Below are 20,647 nucleotides of genomic sequence, written 5' to 3'. Positions count from 1 at the left end.
CCCACAAGCATGCACGTCGTGATCGCACGTAATATTCCCTGAGATATGCCGTATTCCCGGAAATAAGACCAGCTCGGCCCGGCCAGTATACAAGTACATGACGGTCACGATGGAGGAACCATATATCAGATAGAAGGAAATAGAAATCCAGATTGCATTTTATCTTGCTCACAAAGAAATAAACAATCTGCCAGCACAAAGTAGTGGTCATGTCAACCCAAGCAGTTCCTCCGCTGCCTCAAAGCGCCGGATATGGCGTTGTCGTCGGGCTTGGCGCAGTATTTGCTCTCGGTAAGCTATTTCAGCCGATACTGCCCTCTGCTTTCATTCCAAAGAAGAATATGCTGATTCGCTCCAGGTATGATCTGGGTTACCAGAGCAATGAAGAAAACTCTCCATGAGGATAATCACTCTACAGAAACGTGAGCTCAAGTGTAAAGTATTACAAATTAAACACTAAAACATACTCCTCTAGTTTTATGGTGGCTAATCGCAGCGTCGGGACGGGCCTGACAGCCGCCGCCGTCATCTCCTCGTGGCTATACAGCACCGCGCTGCTGGGCGCGTCGTTGCTCACGTATCGATACGGCGTCGCCCTAGGGGTATGGTGGGGAGCCTCGGCCAGCACCACTGTGTGCTTCCTGTCCCTCATTTCCATCGAGGCCAAACGTCGGGCGCCGCACGCGCATACCCTTCTGGAGCTGGTCAAGAAGAGGTATGGCGCCGTGGCTCATGTGCTCTGGATCGTGTTCTGCCTCGTCAATAATATGCTCGTCTTCTCCAGCATGCTGCTGGGTGCTGGTACTGCCGTCACATCGTTGACGGGAATGCATATCCTAGCAAGCATATATCTAATGCCGGTGAGAAAACTTCCGTACTCAAAGAAAAAGTCACTTGCATCCTGATTTTGACTTATTTCAGCTTGGAGTGGCTATTTACACCTACTTTGGAGGTCTCCGCGCGACCTTTCTGACCGACTTTGTGCACACATTTGTCATTATGATCATTTTGTGCTGGTTCACGATCAAAGTCATCACCGCCCCCGAGATTGGCTCTATTGGTGCTCTATACGATGGTATAATGGCCAGAGATCGAGAGAGCTCGGTGGCTGGCAATTGGCAAGGCAGCCACCTCACCATGCGGAGTGATGGGTGCCTGTATTTTGGTATCCTCCATGTGATGTACGTTTCTGTGGTCCTCTAGACTTGCACAGCTTCGAAAAGCTGTCTTGCCCAGAATAAATGGCTAACTGATACCAGTTCCAACTTTGGCAGTGTCATTATGGACACTGGATTTTGGCAAAAGGTTGGTTCTTGAGACCTTGATGATAGCGTATTCAGAAACTGAAAATGAACATCTAGGGCTTTTCCGCCGACGTTGCTGCTGCTGTGCCGGGATACGTACTGGGTGGCGTGGCTTCATTTTCGGTGCCATGGACAGTCGGGACCGTAGTGGGACTCGCTGCGTTGGTCTTGGAGCAGACTCCAGCTTTTCCAATCTACCCAAGAGTGTGCCATTCCTGTGTCAAATTACCGGAACTGGTACTAATTCTGTACAGATGATGACCGAGACAGAGATCAGCAGTGGTTTGGTTCTACCATACGTGACCCAAGCTGTCGCCGGCCAAGCTGGCTGTGTCGCCATTCTATTGACAATCTTCATGGTACGCACTGTTTTGGATAGATTAACAATCATATTGCTAACAATGATATGAGGCATCGACATCAATCGCTTCTGCACAAATGATTGCTACAAGCTCAATCATTTCTTTTGATATTTACGGTACTTATATCAACATGAATGCATCCAACCAGCAGCTGATTCGATGGTCGCATCTCGGAGTGATCTTGACCTCGATTGTGATATCTACTCTGGCTACAGCATTCCACTATGGAGGAGTGGACATGTCTTGGCTCTTGTACGCCATTGGGAATGTGGTCAATCCTGGCGTCTTTCCCACTTGCTTCACACTCTTTTGGAAGGGCCAGACGAGAATGGCGGCCATTGCATCCCCGATTGTTGGGATTATTTGCAGCTTCTCGGTCTGGTTCGGCACGGCCTATGCATATTATGGAGAGGTGTCCATCACCTCCACCGGGGGTACAATGCCGTGTCTTTTCGGCTGCGTTACTGGTTTTTTGGTCCCGTTACCAGTGTCTGTTGCGATCTCCCTTGCACAGCCCGAGTCTTTTGATTGGAACATTTTCCAAAAGATCAAAAGGGTGCAAACGAATGGCGATACCAACGTTTCGTGGTCGAGTCCTGAAAGAGTACAATACATGAAGAAAATGCGATGGTGGGCTGCGTTCTGGTCGGTACTCACCATCACGGGACACGCGCTTTTGTGGCCCCTGCCCATGTACGGCGCAAAAATGGTCTTTTCCAAGAATGTATGAGCCTTCCCGATCAATATTTCGAGAGATTTTGTAGCTGACCGCGACAAAGTTCTTTACTGCTTGGATGGTGGTTGCTTTCGTATATCTTTGGTTTACTCTAATTGTCAGCAACGTCTACCCAATTCTTGATGGTGGCTATCGACAGATTTGGACCGTGGTTCGCGGCACAGGAGGCAAAGGCGCAATCACGCCGAACTCCCGGGAAACACCATCTCCCGAATCGCCGTCGCCGAAGGACCAGAAAGAAGCAGAGACTGAGGGCCAGGCTGTCTAAAATAGTACTCATTTGCCCGTACTTTATTCCAAGATAGAATAGCTATCAAAGGATGACGCTACACGAATCTTGCCTGTAAGACGGGCTTAATTGGCCCGTTTTTAGGCACCTATATAACCTTAGTTAGACGACTTGTGTCAAAGACGAAGCCTAGGGTAATCGCGACATATTCCACGCAGGACATTGTGAAGGAAGCAAAATTCACTGCAAAGAAAGTCTTGAGATGTTCCACGATGTTAGATTTCTCGGCCGGAGTGCAATTCATCAATATCCGAAGCATCCCATGCTAGCACCGAGTTACGAATCCCCGGTCGCCGGTGATAATCCTCTTACTGCCGATAGGTTGGGCGGCGACCGAGCACAGCGCCGTTGCTGTAGGAGACAAGGCCGGGGCCAAGGGCCGAAATGAACTTGTTCCTACTAATACTAAGTCCTCCACGTTCACCTAAAACTTCGTCGCACAATTATAGTCACCGGCCGGCCTCGCGACTAGTCCAACGCCCGACATGACGTCTGCATTTTTCACCCATCTATCACCACTGTTCTTGAATGGTATAAATGATGCCATTCAATCGTGAGATTTTTGATATTGGTGAGTACAGATGATTAGAAATCAAGTAATCAACACGCATAATGGCATCAATCAATAAACGACCGCATGTTCTTATCATTGGAGCCGGTTTGGGCGGCTTGACGCTGGCTCAGTGCTTGCGCAAACAAGGTATTACATTTGACGTCTTTGAACGCGATAACAGTGAGCAAGCCCGATCGCAAGGGTGGGCTATAGGACTTCATACGTATGTACTCTGTAACATCACTTTCCGGTTGAGCCGACATTCTCTGTCGCATTGCGTGTCTTGGCGAGAATCCCTGTGGTGCAACATGCTAATCAAGCGCTCTTTACCTTGTCTGCGCATAGTATCCTCAAGGAACTCGAGAATGCAGTACCATCGGATTTGCCCAATCTTCGCAAGGCTGTCAACCACTTAACGCCGCTGGACCTGAGTACGCAAATATGCTTCTACACGGGCGCAGTCAACCAGCGGGTAGGCGTGCAGGATACTCCCGAAACGCCCTGTCTGCGAGCAAACCGGCCCAAACTGAGGCAATGGCTCGCGACAGATATTCCCATCCAATGGAGCAAGCACCTAGTGCATATCGATAATACCGATGCAGGGCAGGTGACTGTAGAGTTTGCAGATGGCACATGCGCCACGGGAGACGTTGTAGTTGGCGCAGACGGGGTCAACAGCACCGGTCTGTTGCAAAGCTCTGAGACTTACGAGAAGAAGAACCATGACTGATAACGAGGTGCAGTGAGAGAGCATTTGATGCAACGCTCCAACCACGAAGTGCTCAACATTGTTCCCACCGCCACCATCATAGGCGACGTCAAACTGTCGGGAGCAGCCATGGAACGCCAGCTCAGCTTGGGTCACAGCTGCTACATCGCGTCGCCTGGCGTCAGCTCGAGGACCTTTGTCGGCCTGCAGCAAGTCGCCCCGGATGGACAGTCTGGCGACTTTTATTGGTTTCACATGGAGGACGATGCCGACGTGGGTACACCTGGTCACTGGCTGCGAACGGCCTCGCGCAAAGATAAGCTCGCATACGTCCAGAAGGCCCTCGCGCCGTTTGACCCGCAGCTCCGCGAGATCGTCGAGCTGACCACGGCCGACGGTATACGAGACGACGAGTTTGTCTTCCGAGACTCGGAGATGATCTCGAGTTTGCCCCGGGGAAGCATCGCGCTTCTTGGCGACGCCATTCACCCCATGACCCCCTGTAAGGCAAAACTCATTATAGTAGCAGTATCATGGAAGAAAGTCCGTCGCTGATATTATCTTTCCTGCAGTCAGAGGAGAGGGGGGCATACATGCCATGACGGATGCCATCTTGTTGGCCAAGGTGTTTAGTAGTAGCGCTCACTCTGCACCCTCACTAGACTTGCCCGAGATGATTGCGGAATATCACGAAAAGGTTACCAAACGCGGTGCCGAGGCCGTGAGAAAGTCGAGAAACGCCAACAGATATGACGGGGAGCGAAAAGTACAAATGTTTGCCTGGGGCTCACCTGCAGTGCCACTGCCACTAGAGACGATCGTGTTGAGTGAGCACCAAGAGCACCTCCAGTAAGACGGCATGCCTCTGTCTATTTCCTTGGCAAAGAGGTGCAAAAGAATGCGATACGATGTGCACAACGCGTTTTGATCGATGGCGTCGCGAGGGCCAGCCGAGTTGCCGATCGGATCTGCGAAGCTGTAACTGATCTACAGAGTCTAGATCGTCCTGTATCATAGATATCAATACTTTGACCTGCCCAACTCAATTATTTTATTTTATTTTATTTTACCTTGAACTCACATAATATCGATTTTTTCTTTCTTTCTTGTCTCCTTCCCTCCTCCCTCTGGGTGCACGTCGGAGCTCAACAAAAAGTTTCTCCGTCTTCTTATCTCGGGAGGATTGTGGATGCGATTGGATCTGCCTTTATCTTGCAAACTTAGAAAAAGTTGGTACATGCTCACAGTAGAGCAGCAGCAGCAATACATGGACAGTGGGAAGGGGTGGGATGCATGCACAACTCCTAGGTGAGAAAATCATCCGTCAATCACCTATCTGTGGCACCCCAACCAGATGGATATTGTCTTCTGCACCACCTGCATACTGCATATGTGGCTGAAGGTGATGTGTAGTATTTTTGGGAGTCAAGAGGAAGGAAATGACATGTAGATGCCGCCACGATTGCAGAATCTGTTGGGATTGGAAACGTGTTTGTTCTTCGCATCTCTATTTGTATGGTTCGTCTCAGTGGACATGGATGAGTGAGTCCCTTTGCTTTGGCTCAGCTCTAAAAAAATGCAACCTCCCACGCCTATTCCCACGCCAAGCCGGCTGAAAACACGAATGCTGCCAGGCGCGCTTGGCTGTATGTGTGGTTATCTGGGGGGGATCCCACCCCCTGGCTGGAAAAAAAAAAAAAAGAACGTGCTAACAGGTGGGAATAAGTTGTGTGTAGCTCTTGCTAAAGCGTGGCACAAATTCAGAAATTTGACCGAGATGCACAATTGCTAGTGTATGCATTTTATCTTATTTTTCTGCCTTTTGCATTAAGGCTGGAAGCGTCTTTTCTTCTCAACGTCGAGCCAAACGAGAAAGAAAGAAAAAAGGGAAAGAAATGGAGCTTTGTTTATAGTTGTTGGTTATACATAGTGGGCGTTTTCGTTACCCTGCACCAAAACGTAGTGGACCCGCACCAAACGAACGCCTCCCGATCCCGAAATGCAGCCCCAATCCGTCGCCGCACTGCGCTGCGGAGTCCAGCTTAGGCTTTGTCCGGGCAGATACGGACGCGCTGTTTTTGGGTTATAGGTAACGAACATGCTTATGGGTCTGTTAATAAGCGCAAGCCGCTCGTATCATTCTGCTTATTTCAGACGACAACCTTGACAAACGAAGAGAAGAGGGAGCGAAAAAAAAAAAAAATCATCCAATATTTTCGTCTCATGGCGTTTGGTGCGCAAGTCTAAGCAAGGTCGAGAAGGCATCTGGATCCTGGGTTACACAGATGTTCCTGCATAAGCGTGGGCTTTCTTCATCCACTTGCCTATCAGGCCAGCCAAGCAAGCCTAATCAAATCGCTGCGATTGCGCTTTTTTGTTCCTTTCGTGCTCGGCTAGGTGGGCTGGCTGCACAGACTGAGCTGAATCCAGGGAAGCGAGAATCAAGCACCAAGGCGGTTACATCAGACAAGGCGCTGATCACTTGTTCCGCAACGAGCCAAGAAATCTTGTACCTGGACTCGGCTCCCTATCCGCGCATAAGTGCCACCGCTAGCTGCCTACTACAACGTCGTTATCAGCAAGAGAGGGCTGTGCGATGCGAGGGACCCAAGGACCGTGGCAAAACGTTCAGACTTTTTTTGGGTAGTCTGTGTGTGTGTGTTCTGCCGACGGGATGGCGGCCCCCGGAAATGGTTTGGTGGGTGTTGTGCATCCATGACTAATGTGAAGAAGCTTTCAGCGGCTACACGGGGCCAAGACTTGCTATATGAGGCCAAGAATTGCCAATGGTATCCACTAGAGATTCTAGAAATGGGCGTGAAAGCTCCGACTGCCCATTGCAATTGGAGGGTCTCTAACTTTTTCTAGGTCGAGGGCTACTACTCAAAGCTACTCAAGAGCCGAAGACCACAGCTTGCTTATGCGGCGACGGTGCCAGAGCCGGCCGTTTTGACATGGCCAGACTAATGCAGCCCGGGGGCTTGACTCGGTCCGGGGCCGTATAAGGGGATTATGTGCGATCGACGCCATGCAAAGGCAGCAAGCCACAAGCATAGGCAGTGCATAGGGAAGGCAGCTTATCGTAGACGCAGCAAGTTTAACTATTGACTCGAGAGCCTGCAGATGAGTCGTTGAAGAAACATCCCAAAGATGGTGTCATCGATATGAACTGGCCCTCCATCTATACAAACCCCGAGCTCCGATGAGTGTCCGGTGGGTATAAGATGAGGTGGTTGGGCCTTTCCCATTTCGTCTATTTTGTCTCTTGTTCCCCAAGCAGAAGCTTCTTTATACAACAGCACAGTAGTCAGTCGTTGACGATTTAGACGCTCACTCTCTTTTTCGCTTCGTTCCCAAATCACTCGTTGACCGAATATACCCATTTTTTCCCTCCCAAGCGGAAAAAACAAAACAAAAAAAACAAAGAGCCTACCTCCCCAAGCTCACATCAGACAAAATGGCCCGTTTCTTTGCCATCGTCTTCATGCTCTTTGCCATGCTCCACGCCGCCCTGGCTATCCCGCATGAGAACGTCCTCCGGGGTCTATACTTCCCTCGTGCCAACATCACGGGCGAGACTGCCAACGTCACCTCCACCAACGCCACCACGGCTGCCACCAACGAGACCGCGTCTTCCGCTGCCATCAAGAGAGCCATGAGGAGCCACCCCATCGCTTTGCGCGTCCCCGGACGCGACTAGAATGTCGGCAACAAATCATGTGCCGTCCGTCTCAGTCCCAAGGGTAGAAACTACCATGAATACGGCGGCGCCAACGACTCGTACAGGGTTGCGTGGTTTGGATGAGTGAAAAAAAGGTCAACTATACGTGAAGTCTCAATCCACCCAAAGAGACTTCATAAGAAAGAGTAAACAACACTCAATACTACCACAAATGCCTCTACAACAATCGTTGAGTAATTGTTGCTACCATGTAGCAGTCGGATATAAAAGTTCGGAGGTCGGTCGCAGGAGCCGGATGCTCTCTCTGCACAGGGTCGGAGAGCCTTTTTTTGAGGGAAGTTGTGTGGAGGCAGGACACTTTGCAAGATATCGGAGCAACAGGCCCATGACTTTCTTTTTTTCACTTCTCTTCCCAAACCATTCTTGATGTTTGGAAGGGTCCTTGGTATGTGGGACTTGTCAAGCCGGGCTACGCATACATAAACATCAACACCAAGGACCGTTTTAACTTTTTCACTGTTTATATTTTATCAATTTCAACTGTTATTTTGAACTTTCACGTTTTGTATAAATATGCTCGTGATTCTCATTACATTAATCATTAATACCATTGTATAATGCTTCAACGATGATTGGGTTTACCCTTTTTCCCAGTCCCCGCAAGCTCGTATACCTCTTGATATCTCATCATCATTGCGACATGAGCGCCTGCAAAATGGCGTTGGCAAAGTCCGACACTGACGCGACGAGCTAGTGAAAAGAAAAAAGTTAGCAATGCAGTCGCGGATACAATAATTGTAGACTTGACCAAATAGAAGAAGAAAAATAGACTTACAGGTGTAGCGTCACCAATCAGCTCTTGCGTCTGCGACACAAAAGTCGTCGACAATAGGTCTCCCGCGTTGGTAAGCAACAGCACCACTTGCTCGACGGTGGCGGGCGTGATGAGCGGTGTGATCTCGTCCACGATGCCCTGGATATCAATCTGGTTGAGGGCGCTGAGGAGCGGCTTCACGGCGCTCACGAGGCCGCTCAGGTCGACTTCGCTCAGGGCATTGAGGAGCGGCGTGACCTGCTTGATGAGGGCGGGCAGGTCAATCTGGCTCAGGGAGGCGATCAAGGGGACGGCGCCGCCAATAATGGTCTGGGTCTCGTTGACAAACTTGCTGCTCAAGAGGTCTTCGGCATTGTCCACGAGGCCGACTAGGCCATCAACCGAGGATGGGGTCAGCAGTGGTGCAATCGAGTCAAAGATGCCTTGCAAGTCGATCTGGCCAAGCGAATTCAAGATTGGAGTCACCTGCTTGACTAGGCTAGCAAGATCAATCTGGCTGAGTGAGTTCAATATCGGCTCAACCTGGTCGATTAGAGCAGATAGGTCGACTTTTCCAAGCGAGTTCAGGAGTGGAGTAATCTGGTTCACCAAACCGACCAGGTCGATCTGGCTGACTGAGTTCAGAATTGGCTCGATCTGGTCAATGAGTTGGGACAAGTCAACCTTGCCCAGTGCGTTGAGGATGGGCTGGAGTTGGTTCACAAGTCCAACGAGATCAATCTTGCTCAGAGCGCTGAGAAGCGGGGAAACCTGGTCAATCAAACTGCCCAGGTCAATTGAGCTGAGGGCCGAGATGAGAGGTACAGCACCGGCAATGAGAGTCTTTGTCTCATCAACAAAGTCGCTTGACAGAAGATTCTCAGCATTACCGAGGAGACCGACAATACCATTGACAGAGTCAGTCGTGAGCAGTGGCGAGATGGCATCAAACAGTCCCTGCAAATCAATCTTGCTCAGGCTATTCAGCAAAGGTGCAACCTGATCCAATAAGCCTTGAAGATCGACGGAGCCAAGCGTGGCCAACAGCGGAGCCGCGCCAGAGATGAGTGACTTTGTCTCATCAACGAAATCAGAAGTCAACAGGTTTTCGGCGTTGGTTAAGAGTCCCTCAATGCCCTTGATGGAGTCTGACGTGAGCAACGGGCTGATGGCATCAAAGAGGCTCTTGAGGTCGAGCTGGCTGAGCTCATTGAGTATAGGCGTAACCTGGTCAATCAGACCCTGAAGATCCAATTTGCCTAGACTCTGGAGGAGCGGTGCGGCACTGGAGAGCAGAGACTGCACTTGCGATACCAGGTCTGGCGTAAGCAATGACTCTGCGTTCTCCAGGAGCCCGACAATGCCCTGGACCGACTCTGGGGTCAATAGTGGGGCCACAGCATCCAAGATGCCCTGAAGGTCTATTTGTCCCAGACTGTTGATTAGTGGTTGGGCACTCGCAAGAATGGTCTTGAGCGAGGACACCGTATCCGATGTAAGCAAATCTTCAGCATTGCCCAACAGACCGACAATGCCATTCACAGAATCCGGGGTCAATAGCGGCTCCAGCGCATCGAGGATGCCTTGCAAGTCAATCTTGCCGAGACTATCGATGAGGGGCTGTGCACTGGCCAGGATTGTCTTGAGCGACGTGACCGTATCAGAAGTAAGCAGATCTTCGGCGTTACCTAGCAAGCCAACGATACCGTTGACGGAATCTGGCGTTAGGAGTGGTGCCAAGGCGTCGAGAATGCCCTGGAGGTCAATCTGAGATAGGCTGTTGATGAGCGGCTGTACACTGGCAAGGATTTGTTTCAACGAGGTAACCGTGTCCGAAGTGAGAAGGTTCTCAGCGTTGGCCAGCAGTCCGACGATGCCGTCCACCGACTCAGGTGTTAGTAGCGGAGTAATTGCATCAAGAATGCCTTGCAAGTCTATCTTGGACAAGCTGTCTATAAGCGGCTGTACGCTTGCCAAGATGGATTGCAGTGATGACACAGTGTCGGAGGTCAAGAGAGCCTCGGCATTACTTAGCAATCCGACCAGACCTTGAATGGAGTCAGGAGTCAGGAGTGGTGACAAGGCATCCAGTATACCCTGAAGGTCGATCTTGGATAAACTATCGATAAGTGGTTGGACGCTTGTGAGAATTGTCTGCAGTGCAGATACTGTATCCGAGGTCAAGAGTGCCTCTGCGTTGCCTAGCAGAGTGACCAAGCCTTGAATGGAGTCGGCTGTCAAGAGAGGAGATAGGGCGTCTATCACTCCCTTGAGGTCAATGCCTGACAGAGATGCGAGCAATGGAGCTGCGCCGTCGATCAAGGCCTGCGTCTCGTTGACAAAGTTTGGTGTGAGCAGTGCTGCGCCATTGGTCAAGAGGGCTTGAATGTCTGCTAGGTTTTGTGTCGTAAGGAGACTCAGCACCACCTTGATGAGACCGGGGAAGTCTATGTCCTTGACCTCATCCACAATGCCCTCCAAGTCTAACGAAGACAGCAAGTCGATGAGCGGTTGTGTCTTTGTCAGGATGTCTCTGGTGATATCCGGGATTGGCGGCTGAAGTGTTGCCGACAAGTAGATCATGGCATCATGAAGAGCCTGCAGGAACTCATCGCTTAGCAGCCCCTGGAGTGCCTTCAGGTAACCGGCAATGTCGCCAAACTGCGTGATGAGCTCCGTGAGACTACTCAGGATATCTCCCAAATCCCCTAGCCCGGAAAGGTCTCCAATGATGTCTCCCAAATCATCAGTGGTTGAGGTATCAGAGCCAGAGCTGGAGCTGGAGCCGGAACCAGTGCTATTTTGCCGTGGATAGAGAGGAACAGTCCTCTTTTTGGTCCGGGCTTGTTGGAGTTGGTTGTTCTTTCTGAGCAACCCATTGAGCTCAGTCAAAGCATCTGTAAGATCTGACCGAGGAACCAATGCCAGATTGTGTTTTGCCAAGTAGGCATCGAGCTCTAGCTCAGATATGGAGATTGTCCTGGCAGCGCTGTCTGCAAGCAGACCTGCTGGGGCCAGAGCGGCCAGAAGAAACCTAGAGAACCTCATGTTGACTGAGTGAACTTGAAAGAAACTGAGGAAACTTTGGCCTTTCCACCCGACGAAGAAGAAGAACCATTCAAGCCTGGCAGCAGACTGAAAAGATCGAGGAAAACGCGCGACCTAGGGAGGACGAGAATAAAGACATATCTGCCGCCTCTTCCACACGTCGCTCGTCATGATGCCCACCCAAGCCATCACGAAGATGATCAATGTAGCCTTGCCAATTGCAACAAGATGCAGACGATCCTATCCAGGTTGGGAACTTTACCCGTAGGCACGACATGGGGTAATCACATGCAGTGGATAAGAGCTCAGGTCCTGAGCAGTGTATGTTAGCTCTAGCTTACCCCAGATTCCTCGGCTTCTTCCCGAAAAGGAAGTGCTTACGACCGGGGTGCCCCAGCTGCAATAGCTCAACTCGACTATATCCCCTGTCGAGCGTGTATGTGTGTTTGGTGGGCTGACAGGAATGCAGGTGACCTTGCATCCCGGTTGTGCCTTGACCGCTAAAATCGCGCGTTTTCCTCTGGGAAACATTTTATGTGCTCTCTCTCTTTTGTGGTGTTCTATATCACACTTGATATACAGCAATATCGATAAGGCGACGGAGAAGACTATAGCTGGGATGGAATAATCGACTTACACAGATGAATCGAAAGCCCTTGCTCTAGTTGTTAATTAAGCTTAATCAGGGAATTCCATGCGGCCTTAAACTAGTATATCCTCTTCGCGTGTGTGTGCCACCACCAGCACGTGTCCACTGCTGAAAAAGAATACCAAATGGGAATACGCCTATTGAAGCTATCCAGATCGAGCCATGACTAACATACCATTTGCTCGCGATGCCCCAGCCTCTTGTTCTAGCCTCGACAGGCCGCCTTGCCAACCCAACAAAGGAGAAGAAAACCCCGCTTTCTCCCCAAGAAGAACGTTGGGCTACCCGGTCAAAGTCTGGGGTATCGCGTCCAATAGGGAAACAAGCACGTCCACTAGAGGAGCGAGTTGGGTATAGCCCCAGAGGCTGAACGCACTATGATATCACAGCGACCGGCAGAGGAGCACATCACCATATCCGAATGTCGCGGTCGGGACAATTGGAGGTGAGGATCGGCATCCGGAAAAGCTTCAATATTGTAACCCCACTGTGCCGCACCCCCGCAACCCGTCAAACTCCCTATTGGTCGTCGATTAGTTGATAAGTGATGAGGTGAGCGTAGCATAGTATTCCGACCAATGGCGATTCAAGCAAACAGAAGCATGACCAGGTCCCTTGTTCTAGTGAATGCCCATCGACAAGGTTCAGATCGCGAAATGTAGAGGAGTTCGTGCGGAGTAAGGAAGAGAAGAAAAACCTTTCACAGAGGTACTGTAACTATCGTATCGAGCTGTGCACTAGACGTGGAGCTAGTCGTGATGATATGGTCGAGAAAGTGACATGATCTGCGCCATGTACGTTGTCTGCACGAGCGAGCCGCGGTTCAAATGTGCATTGTAGAAAGCATGGGATAGCAGGATCTTCAGACTGGCACCGCCGTCGCCATCGATGCTTTGCTGGCATGTGCTTGCGCTCGCTGTCAAAGTGACTAGCACTTCCTCATCTCCTCTTCTTCGCTCGTGTTTCCCTGCCTGGAGAGCGACTACGAAGTGAGTGTTCGAGATGGCACCGGTATTCCACGAAAATACATCGCACTTTGAGCCAGATACCCCGAGGACTTCTGTCCACGGCGGTCGTGGCGAGAATGCACCCGCAGCAGCAGCAACTGCAGGAACAACTGGTGCCGACGACTCTTCTTCAGTAGATCATGTCCAAGAGAAAGCGCCTCCAGCTGTTCCACTTACAAAGAGGCAAAAGGTGAAGCGCCATTGTGGAAAGTTCAAGTGGTGGTATCTGGCGGCTGCATTAATACTGGCGGCTATTCTTTTGCCAATTCTGTAAGTTCTTACCACAATTAATGTTCTATGCAATACCAAGTCTAACAGCGCAAAAAGCTTTTTGGTGATATTACCAGCCATAGTGCAGCGCATTGTCAACGATCAAGATTTGCCAGTCAATGGCGGCTCGTTCCTTGCCTTGTCGCCTACGCAAATGTCCGTCTCCCTCAATACATCCTTGGACACGCCATTACCAGCAAATCTCGATCCTTTGACGCTTCAGTTATATAATCACGAAACGCCCGACTTTTCACCATTCATCAGTCTTGATCTGCCTGCCGTACATATCGATGGAAATACCAACATTATTGTAACCAACCAGACAGTCACCATACAAAATCAGACGGAGCTAGAATACTGGTTCAATAACGTCTTTGATGAAGCTCAGACCTCAATGTCTGTCCGAGGTGATGCCACAGTTCGGCTCGGCGCGCTACATTCCAAGGCGCACATTGATAAAACAATCAGTGTTTATTCTCTGAACCAGCTCAACGGCTTTGGAATTCTAGAGCTGTCACTGATTTATCCTGCGCTCGAGAACGGCACCAATATCAAGGGAACGCTGAATCTACCCAACTGGGGAGCCCTGACGCTCGGTCTTGGTGATGTCTCGCTCAACTTGTACTCTGGCGATGTCAGACTTGGGCTCATCACCATCTTCAACGTGGTCGTGCCGCCCGGCAACAATACCCTCAACTTCTCGGGCGAGCTCTACCTGCACGATCTCGTGGCCAACTTTGGCAAGGTGCTAGATGCCCAAGCTGATGCCCTAAACGAGGGCAAGATCCAGATCGACGCGACTGGCAATGCGACCGTGGTAGACGGCGTGCACATTCCCTTTGTCGAGCACATTCTCAACAACAAGCGTGTGACCTCTTACACGTCGGTGATCAAACTTGCCAGCGACGTAATCAACAGTCTTACTGGCGGTGGCAACGCTTCAGTTGTAGATATTCTCGGCGAGGTGATCGGCAACAACACACTCATTGAGCAGGCTATTGGACATTGGAACACCACCCAATCCACCACGTCTCAGAAGACGAAAAAGTCCCTATCATGGGGCCTAACTGGCCCAAGAGCGTTGAACCTACTCAAGTTGGGAATGAAAATGACTGGAAAATTTTGAGTAAGGACTGATGCGACCATTCAGGCTTGCTAGATATCAGTGGTCGATATACACACGAGGCACATGACAAACTAAATGATTGACGCAACGCGTCATTAATGTTTAAAATAGTTTTTAAATATTTCAAGTAACGATGAAGAAAGAAGAAATAAAGAACCCCACGAATTGATAAACTCTTTTATGCCTTTGATATTATCACATGCTCCCCACTGCGAACAGCATGACAAGGGAATGCTGCAGCGCAGCCACCATGCCTTTCTCATTGGCTGCCACTCCCAAATGGGATGCCGCAGAGATCTTCTCCAATTCTTTTACAATCTGAACGGCTATGATTTGCCACTACGCAAATGAATAGTATACATACTGCTTCCGACTGTATCAAGATGATGTTGCTTCGGAGATCCATTTTCCACTCCACAGACCGGTCGTTCAACCCTTATAACCCATCTGTAAAGGTAAAGTGGTTTGACCAACGCTTACAAGCAATTAGCGCATCAAAAATTCTAGAAAAAAACAAATACTTGATCACGTACCGTATCCCACGGCCTGGCCGAGTTGACAAATCGCAAGTCAGTCCCTACCCTGATTCGTCCCTCCTTGTCATGATTGACGGTGGATGCATGGATCTAGAATAAATTGACAGTCAGCCTCGTGTTAGACCAATGACCAGGACAAGCAAGATCATCTGTCTCACCATATATGCCGAGTGTAACACAACGTCTCCTGCCTCGTAGGCGGTGACGAGCCATTTTCTACCGTGCTTTCTCCCAAACTTCGCCGGATCAGGACTCAACCAGCCTGTCTTCATCATTTGACTGTTAAAAGCATTTCGCACTTCAGCGTCATCAAGACCGGCGGCCTTGGCCTTGGCCGTGCATTCGCTCTCAATCTGTTTGCCCAGCTGGTCGCCTTTTTTGTCTCATCAGTACCCACAACCTGTCAATGACGCATGTGATTGGGATAGAATCACCGTCTTCAAGATATATAAGCCCGCCTCCATCCAGCGCGATATCACCAACAGGCACCCAAGCGGTCAGGACGCTCGGCTCGCCGTACCTCAGGAAGATTTGATCGTAGTGCACACCAATCGCTTTATTGCCAGGGGTATTGTTCCTCAACAAAGTCCGGCGTATAGGCAAAGTCTTGTCACCCCAGCCGGTAAAGTCGGCCACAAACTGGAGTAGCAGCGGGTGGTTCACAAGGCCGGGAGTTTTACCATCTGGAGATCCAATGTACCACTCGTCGGTATGAGCCTTGAGCGCGAGCTCCGTAAAGAGCTCCTCGTTGCTGGTGGCCGGGGCGCCGCTCCCCGCTTCGACGCCTACGCCGGGATAGTCTGCCTTGGCGCCGCCCGAGGCGTTGAAGATGCCATCGCGTGGGTCCGAGTCCGGATCGATCACGCCGCAGGGCTGTAGACGTTGGAAGTAGGAACCTCGGGCCGAGCAAACGTCTTCCCTTGGTAACAGCCCCTTAAGAAAGATGTAGCCATCTTCTCTGTAGCGTTTCCAGAGCACCTCGAGTGGCTCTGATGGATACGATGGCCGCAGGAGTTTGACTTCATCAGGCGCCAAGAGTCCATCATTCACATATAGAGGAACTCTATTGATCGTTGGTTTCTCGGACAAGGGTGTTTCGATGGCCATACTGATACGATTTCGTATTTTGGAAACTGGTTATTGATATGAGAGTAGTATGCGAAGTAAAAATGACTTGCGGCCATCCGGTTTATTTGATGAACTGCGAGTTGTTTCTCGTACACCAATATGACTTGCACCACCCCGCCATGTTGCGCGGTGATAGACGATTACCCTAAAAGTCAAATTGGGCAATACTTCAACGTCAAGATTACCTTGGGGCAAGGCCAAAGACGCCACCGGACTTACCTTAGGGCGGGGGATCTCATAAGCCCTATTGAAGTCAAACCCAAGTAATACGCTGTCGGTGATTGATGTTAGCTGGCGCTTCAATTCTTGTTTGAATCCGTATGTTGCAAGTGCTAAAGCGTGCCACGTCTGTCGGATATCCAGACGCACGTCAGTACCAAAGTCGTTCTCCCCCCCTCCATGGCACGAAGTCAAGATCTGAGCGACTGCGCTATTGGTATCATTTGTCCTTTGAGACATGCACGACAAACAAAGTAACTCGAACCATATTACCACATCTGTCCTGGCCTCTTACTTCTGCTTCCCTGACTCTGGCAAAGATGAGAAATGTCCTAATGTGACAATTATGACTATTACAGTTACAGCTTCAAGCTTGACAAGATTTTTACCAATGGTGAGGTACGTGATGCCTAAATTTATCAGGAATGCTTTCTTCCAAACATATCTGTAATATGATCAAAGCAAAGGGAGTGAAAAGAATTAAAGATTAAAATTGAAAAAAGACTTCTGACTTATCACCTTTTTGTTCTACTCATCGATATCTTCTTAGTATACTTCCCTCAAAGCGAACAAAAATCAAATACGCGCAATTCCATTCTTATAGATTTCTTACACTTAAATGATAGAAGAACCTCAATCTACGTGGATATCGGCAATCGTATGCAGACTGCTAGGCTATGTAAGTGATGAGGGAGTTGAAAATCTAGTGATTCGCCACATTGTCACCAGCTTGAATTAAACACAGTCAGAACTTAATTGATCGCAACAGGCGGATTGTCTAGGGGTCAGATTGGTCGCCAGCTTCTATTGCACGTCATTTATTTTTTCGGACAAGGCCAGCAATTGAGCGTAAATGGAATGATCACATCAACGGACCGCCTTCAATGAATACCGCAAACAAAGAAAGAAAACTGGCGACGAGACCAGACATGGACCTGCACGAACAAACACAGGCCGCTATGACGGTTCCAAGCCTTGTCCGTCATCCAGGGGTCTCATGCAAGCAAGGCGCTTAGATATCTGAATGCATGCATGGCAATAAAATCCTGCAAGAAGTCTCATTTCGGAATATCTGCCCCGTACGTACCCAGATGGTGGATCCCGCCTTGCATATGAGCATTTGTTTGTTTTTCTGTCACTCGAACATGAATCATTCAACATTTCTCGGCCCGATGACTTGGATACCTTCTTGGGCGTGTAGAGATAATCATTCATGTTCGGCACTCTGGAAAAGCTTTTTGAGATTCTCGGTGCCATGACGACTATTGACGCAAGCCGCTATAACGTGACACGTTGTGGATTTGGGGTGACTAGCACATGGGTATTTCCCTCACCGTACCTAGTAGTCAATGGCATCTTCTCTTTCTTTCTTTGTTGAATATCTGGGGATTTCGTACACAAGCCATCGGAATATTGGTAACAGGACTTTCTCAGTGAAAAAAGGTCCTGACATAATTAGAATTATCATGCATTATATTAAAAAATGTGGTTCAAGTCTTGCTAATCGCCGTATAGTGTAGGTAAATCAATCAATCTCTACGTATCCTTCGAGGTGTATCGTGGCGCCAAATCTGGGTGTATCCGTGCCAAACAAAGAGAATGCCATGGTGGCAAAGGACAGATATGCTCGTCAAGTAAGAGTAGTGGCAGTTGAATGTCGAGTTGACACAGCCTCTACTTCTTCTCAACCTTACTTCCCGAGCTTTCAGACCCCTCCGGACTGGGCAGCTTCTCGGCATATGCAGCCAGCTTGTCCTGCTCGGCGACTTCCTTGCCCTTTCTGCCCCGGTACTTCTCGTCGTCTTCTACTTTGTCATCAGCACCATTTTGTATCGTTTCTCCAACATCACTCTTCACCCCCTTGAGCGAGTCGCTGTCAGCATCATCTGCTCCCTTGTCCTTTGACTCAATTTCTGCACTTCGGATACTGCTGGCCTGACTAACGCTCGCAGACTCTGGGCTTTGAACGCGAAGACCCAACTTCTTCTCCAGGCCAGGATCTGCTTCATTGTGACCCTTCCAATCAGCCGCCTGCATCTGCGGCACCGTCTCACCCTCAGCGGGTTCCGTAATGACAACTTGATCATTGGCCTGGGGAGATCCAGCGAAGCGCCATACGACAGCCATGCGGTCAAAGGCACGAGTTCCTTTTTGCGAGGATCCCTTGATCCCATCCAATTTGTCCCACTCAATTTCAAATACGCCAGTCTCTTCGGGCTTGCCGTCCTGCTCGGGGCCGTTGCCTTCAAAGAAGCCGTTGAACCAGACGTGAGCTACTGCTGTCACCATGGTCAGGCCCATGGAGGATGGAGCGCGGTTGCGCCGCTCAGCTGTGATGTTCACATCACTGGTCGGTACACGAATGGGCTCTGTAGGCTTGAAGATGACGGCCTTGCCACCAGGTTCCGTATCCACATCAGCCTTGTCGAGCGACGAAGTGGATGAGGCAGATGAGCTAGATGATCTAATCTTCTCTGCCTTTTCCTTTTTCGATTTCGAGCGTCGAACGCTACGCGTGGATGAATTTCGAGAAATGGGTGAAATGAGCTTCGAGTAGCGCTTCTGAAGCTTGGATGGGCCAGAGCTGGGGCTGACGGGGCTCTCAACGTCCGACTTTGTCCCCGCAGAAACCGGATCATCTTGTGCATTCGAAGTCTTTGCGTCATCGAGGACATCTTGTTGTTGTTCGGACTTCAGCCCCGGTCCATCTCCAGAAGGATTCACACCGTAGCCTGCCATGCTGTAGAACGTATCCATAATGCCCGCGCTGCCAGGGGCATCTCCCTCGACAACGTGGCGCTCTTCCTTTTTGAATGTATGGAAGACCTTGATCTTCTTCCCCTCGTCAATAAAGCCCTCGACGGCGAATTTGACGCCATTGCGAAGTCCCCAGACGTGGACCTCGACAATCTCAAGCTCACGGTCGACGTATTTCTTACCCCCTTTTGTCCACCGGTCTACGTAGCCCACCCAGCGTAGCTGACTTGGTATACTGACGCCCGGGCCAAACTTGGGTCTCATCCTCCTCTCGGTAAACCTGGCCAGTGCTTGTTCCGGCGTCCAACCGCATTCGGATATTAGGAAACTGCAGGCCGAAGTGCCGCTTCTGCCTTTGCCAGCCTTGCAGTGTACCACAATAACCCTCGGGTTGTTCTTGTCCTTCCAGGCTTCCAGGACCTTGCCAATCAGCCTGTTGCTCTTGTCCTTGTCTTCTTGCCCCACACCGTCGTCGTCCAGATCGTTGCCATTGAGCCAGTTTCGCATGCTCGCCATGATCATTGGGATCAGTCGAAAGGGTGGTGGGTGGTGGTCAGGCCACGGGTAATGCCTGATACGGTTATAAACGGCCTCGTCAGGGTATCCGGTGCCTTCGGCACGGAACTCCCAAATTGCCCAATTCTTGCCATGCTTGGAGTCTAGGAATGCGACGAGTCGATCAAGGGGGTTTCGATATGCACGCTGAGGGTACGTGTCTGAAGGGCCAGAGCTGCAGATTTGTTTGAGTTAGCACATTGATCTTTCTCTATCAACAGTTCTAGTGCAACGGTAACTTACGTTGCTATGATGTTGTCCGTCACATAACATAAATCCAGACCAGCTTCGGGATGTCGTGCTCGCGGTCCTGCCACGATCTGGCGTAGTAGGGAGGCCATGGTGCGAGTACTCTGTAGAGGTGTGCGGAGATGTTTCAGAGACAAAAAAGATCAATACATATGATACCAAAAAGTATGTGCCAAGACCATGAAAGGAAAACCGGCACGCGGTCACATCTATTGTATGTAATATGTGCTCCCGAGCTTCTGGTTTGGACCAGACAGGTTTATGCTGGGAACTCAGTGATCGGTTGCAGATCCTCGCTACGTCATCCCGTGGTGGTGGGGGCCAAGCACCTCTGACAGGTCTGAGCATGGAGCCTAATTATGTCCATGTATATGGCCCGCGCTCAAGCTTCTTGATGTATATCGTACCTGCGTAAATCCATGACTTGTCTTTTTTGTCCTCTGTTTCATTACTCTAGTTATCAATCTCCGATATAAAAATCAATAATGGCAGATTGTGTCTTGAATATTATCCCAGTTATTTCTATGGCCAAGATCAGCACAGTTGGTGCTGACGTACCAGGCGCTGTGACTTTCGCAACTTCGACGTCATTCATGCACATAGTATGGGAGTACGCGGTGTTCCTGAATGCACGTGCCAAGATGATCATCGAGT

At 50.0% G+C, this 20,647-nt stretch overlaps 7 protein-coding genes across 7 annotated transcripts; 4 read left to right on the top strand and 3 right to left on the bottom strand.

Annotated features, from left to right (window-relative positions):
- Positions 1 to 209: 209 nt before the first annotated feature.
- Positions 210 to 2,670, top strand: PFICI_05397 (uncharacterized protein; the record flags this gene model as incomplete). Its single annotated transcript, XM_007833978.1, has 9 exons — positions 210 to 291; positions 359 to 422; positions 476 to 860; positions 922 to 1,181; positions 1,260 to 1,305; positions 1,362 to 1,508; positions 1,559 to 1,663; positions 1,716 to 2,390; positions 2,446 to 2,670. 9 exons carry the CDS (start codon positions 210 to 212, stop codon positions 2,668 to 2,670), a joined length of 1,989 nt encoding a protein of 662 aa, XP_007832169.1.
- A 633-nt stretch (positions 2,671 to 3,303) lies between these two features.
- Positions 3,304 to 4,806, top strand: PFICI_05396 (uncharacterized protein; the record flags this gene model as incomplete). Its single annotated transcript, XM_007833977.1, has 4 exons — positions 3,304 to 3,467; positions 3,590 to 3,927; positions 3,988 to 4,455; positions 4,616 to 4,806. 4 exons carry the CDS (start codon positions 3,304 to 3,306, stop codon positions 4,804 to 4,806), a joined length of 1,161 nt encoding a protein of 386 aa, XP_007832168.1.
- A 2,604-nt stretch (positions 4,807 to 7,410) lies between these two features.
- PFICI_05395 (uncharacterized protein) lies at positions 7,411 to 7,653 on the top strand (the record flags this gene model as incomplete). The annotated part of the gene is made up of 1 exon (XM_007833976.1): positions 7,411 to 7,653. The coding sequence occupies one exon, from the start codon at positions 7,411 to 7,413 to the stop codon at positions 7,651 to 7,653; it is 243 nt and encodes an 80-aa protein (XP_007832167.1).
- Positions 7,654 to 8,325: 672 nt separating this feature from the next.
- Positions 8,326 to 11,497, bottom strand: PFICI_05394 (uncharacterized protein; the record flags this gene model as incomplete). Its single annotated transcript, XM_007833975.1, has 2 exons — positions 8,326 to 8,385; positions 8,471 to 11,497. The coding sequence occupies 2 exons, from the start codon at positions 11,495 to 11,497 to the stop codon at positions 8,326 to 8,328; spliced, it is 3,087 nt and encodes a 1,028-aa protein (XP_007832166.1).
- Positions 11,498 to 13,148: 1,651 nt separating this feature from the next.
- On the top strand, positions 13,149 to 14,549 carry PFICI_05393 (uncharacterized protein; the record flags this gene model as incomplete). The annotated part of the gene is made up of 2 exons (XM_007833974.1): positions 13,149 to 13,423; positions 13,481 to 14,549. The coding sequence occupies 2 exons, from the start codon at positions 13,149 to 13,151 to the stop codon at positions 14,547 to 14,549; spliced, it is 1,344 nt and encodes a 447-aa protein (XP_007832165.1).
- Positions 14,550 to 14,985: 436 nt separating this feature from the next.
- Positions 14,986 to 16,192, bottom strand: PFICI_05392 (uncharacterized protein; the record flags this gene model as incomplete). The annotated part of the gene is made up of 4 exons (XM_007833973.1): positions 14,986 to 15,024; positions 15,083 to 15,175; positions 15,244 to 15,458; positions 15,520 to 16,192. 4 exons carry the CDS (start codon positions 16,190 to 16,192, stop codon positions 14,986 to 14,988), a joined length of 1,020 nt encoding a protein of 339 aa, XP_007832164.1.
- Positions 16,193 to 18,106: 1,914 nt separating this feature from the next.
- On the bottom strand, positions 18,107 to 20,085 carry PFICI_05391 (uncharacterized protein; the record flags this gene model as incomplete). The annotated part of the gene is made up of 2 exons (XM_007833972.1): positions 18,107 to 19,919; positions 19,988 to 20,085. The coding sequence occupies 2 exons, from the start codon at positions 20,083 to 20,085 to the stop codon at positions 18,107 to 18,109; spliced, it is 1,911 nt and encodes a 636-aa protein (XP_007832163.1).
- Between the last annotated feature and the right edge of the window lie 562 nt (positions 20,086 to 20,647).

The sequence above is a fragment of the Pestalotiopsis fici genome, assembly GCF_000516985.1.
Source record: "Pestalotiopsis fici W106-1 unplaced genomic scaffold PFICI_Scf_3, whole genome shotgun sequence".
In the NCBI taxonomy this organism is placed as follows: Eukaryota; Fungi; Ascomycota; class Sordariomycetes; order Amphisphaeriales; family Sporocadaceae; genus Pestalotiopsis; species Pestalotiopsis fici.
The sequence above is the reverse complement of the archived record's forward strand: the minus strand, read 5'-3'. Positions and strand labels throughout refer to the sequence as shown.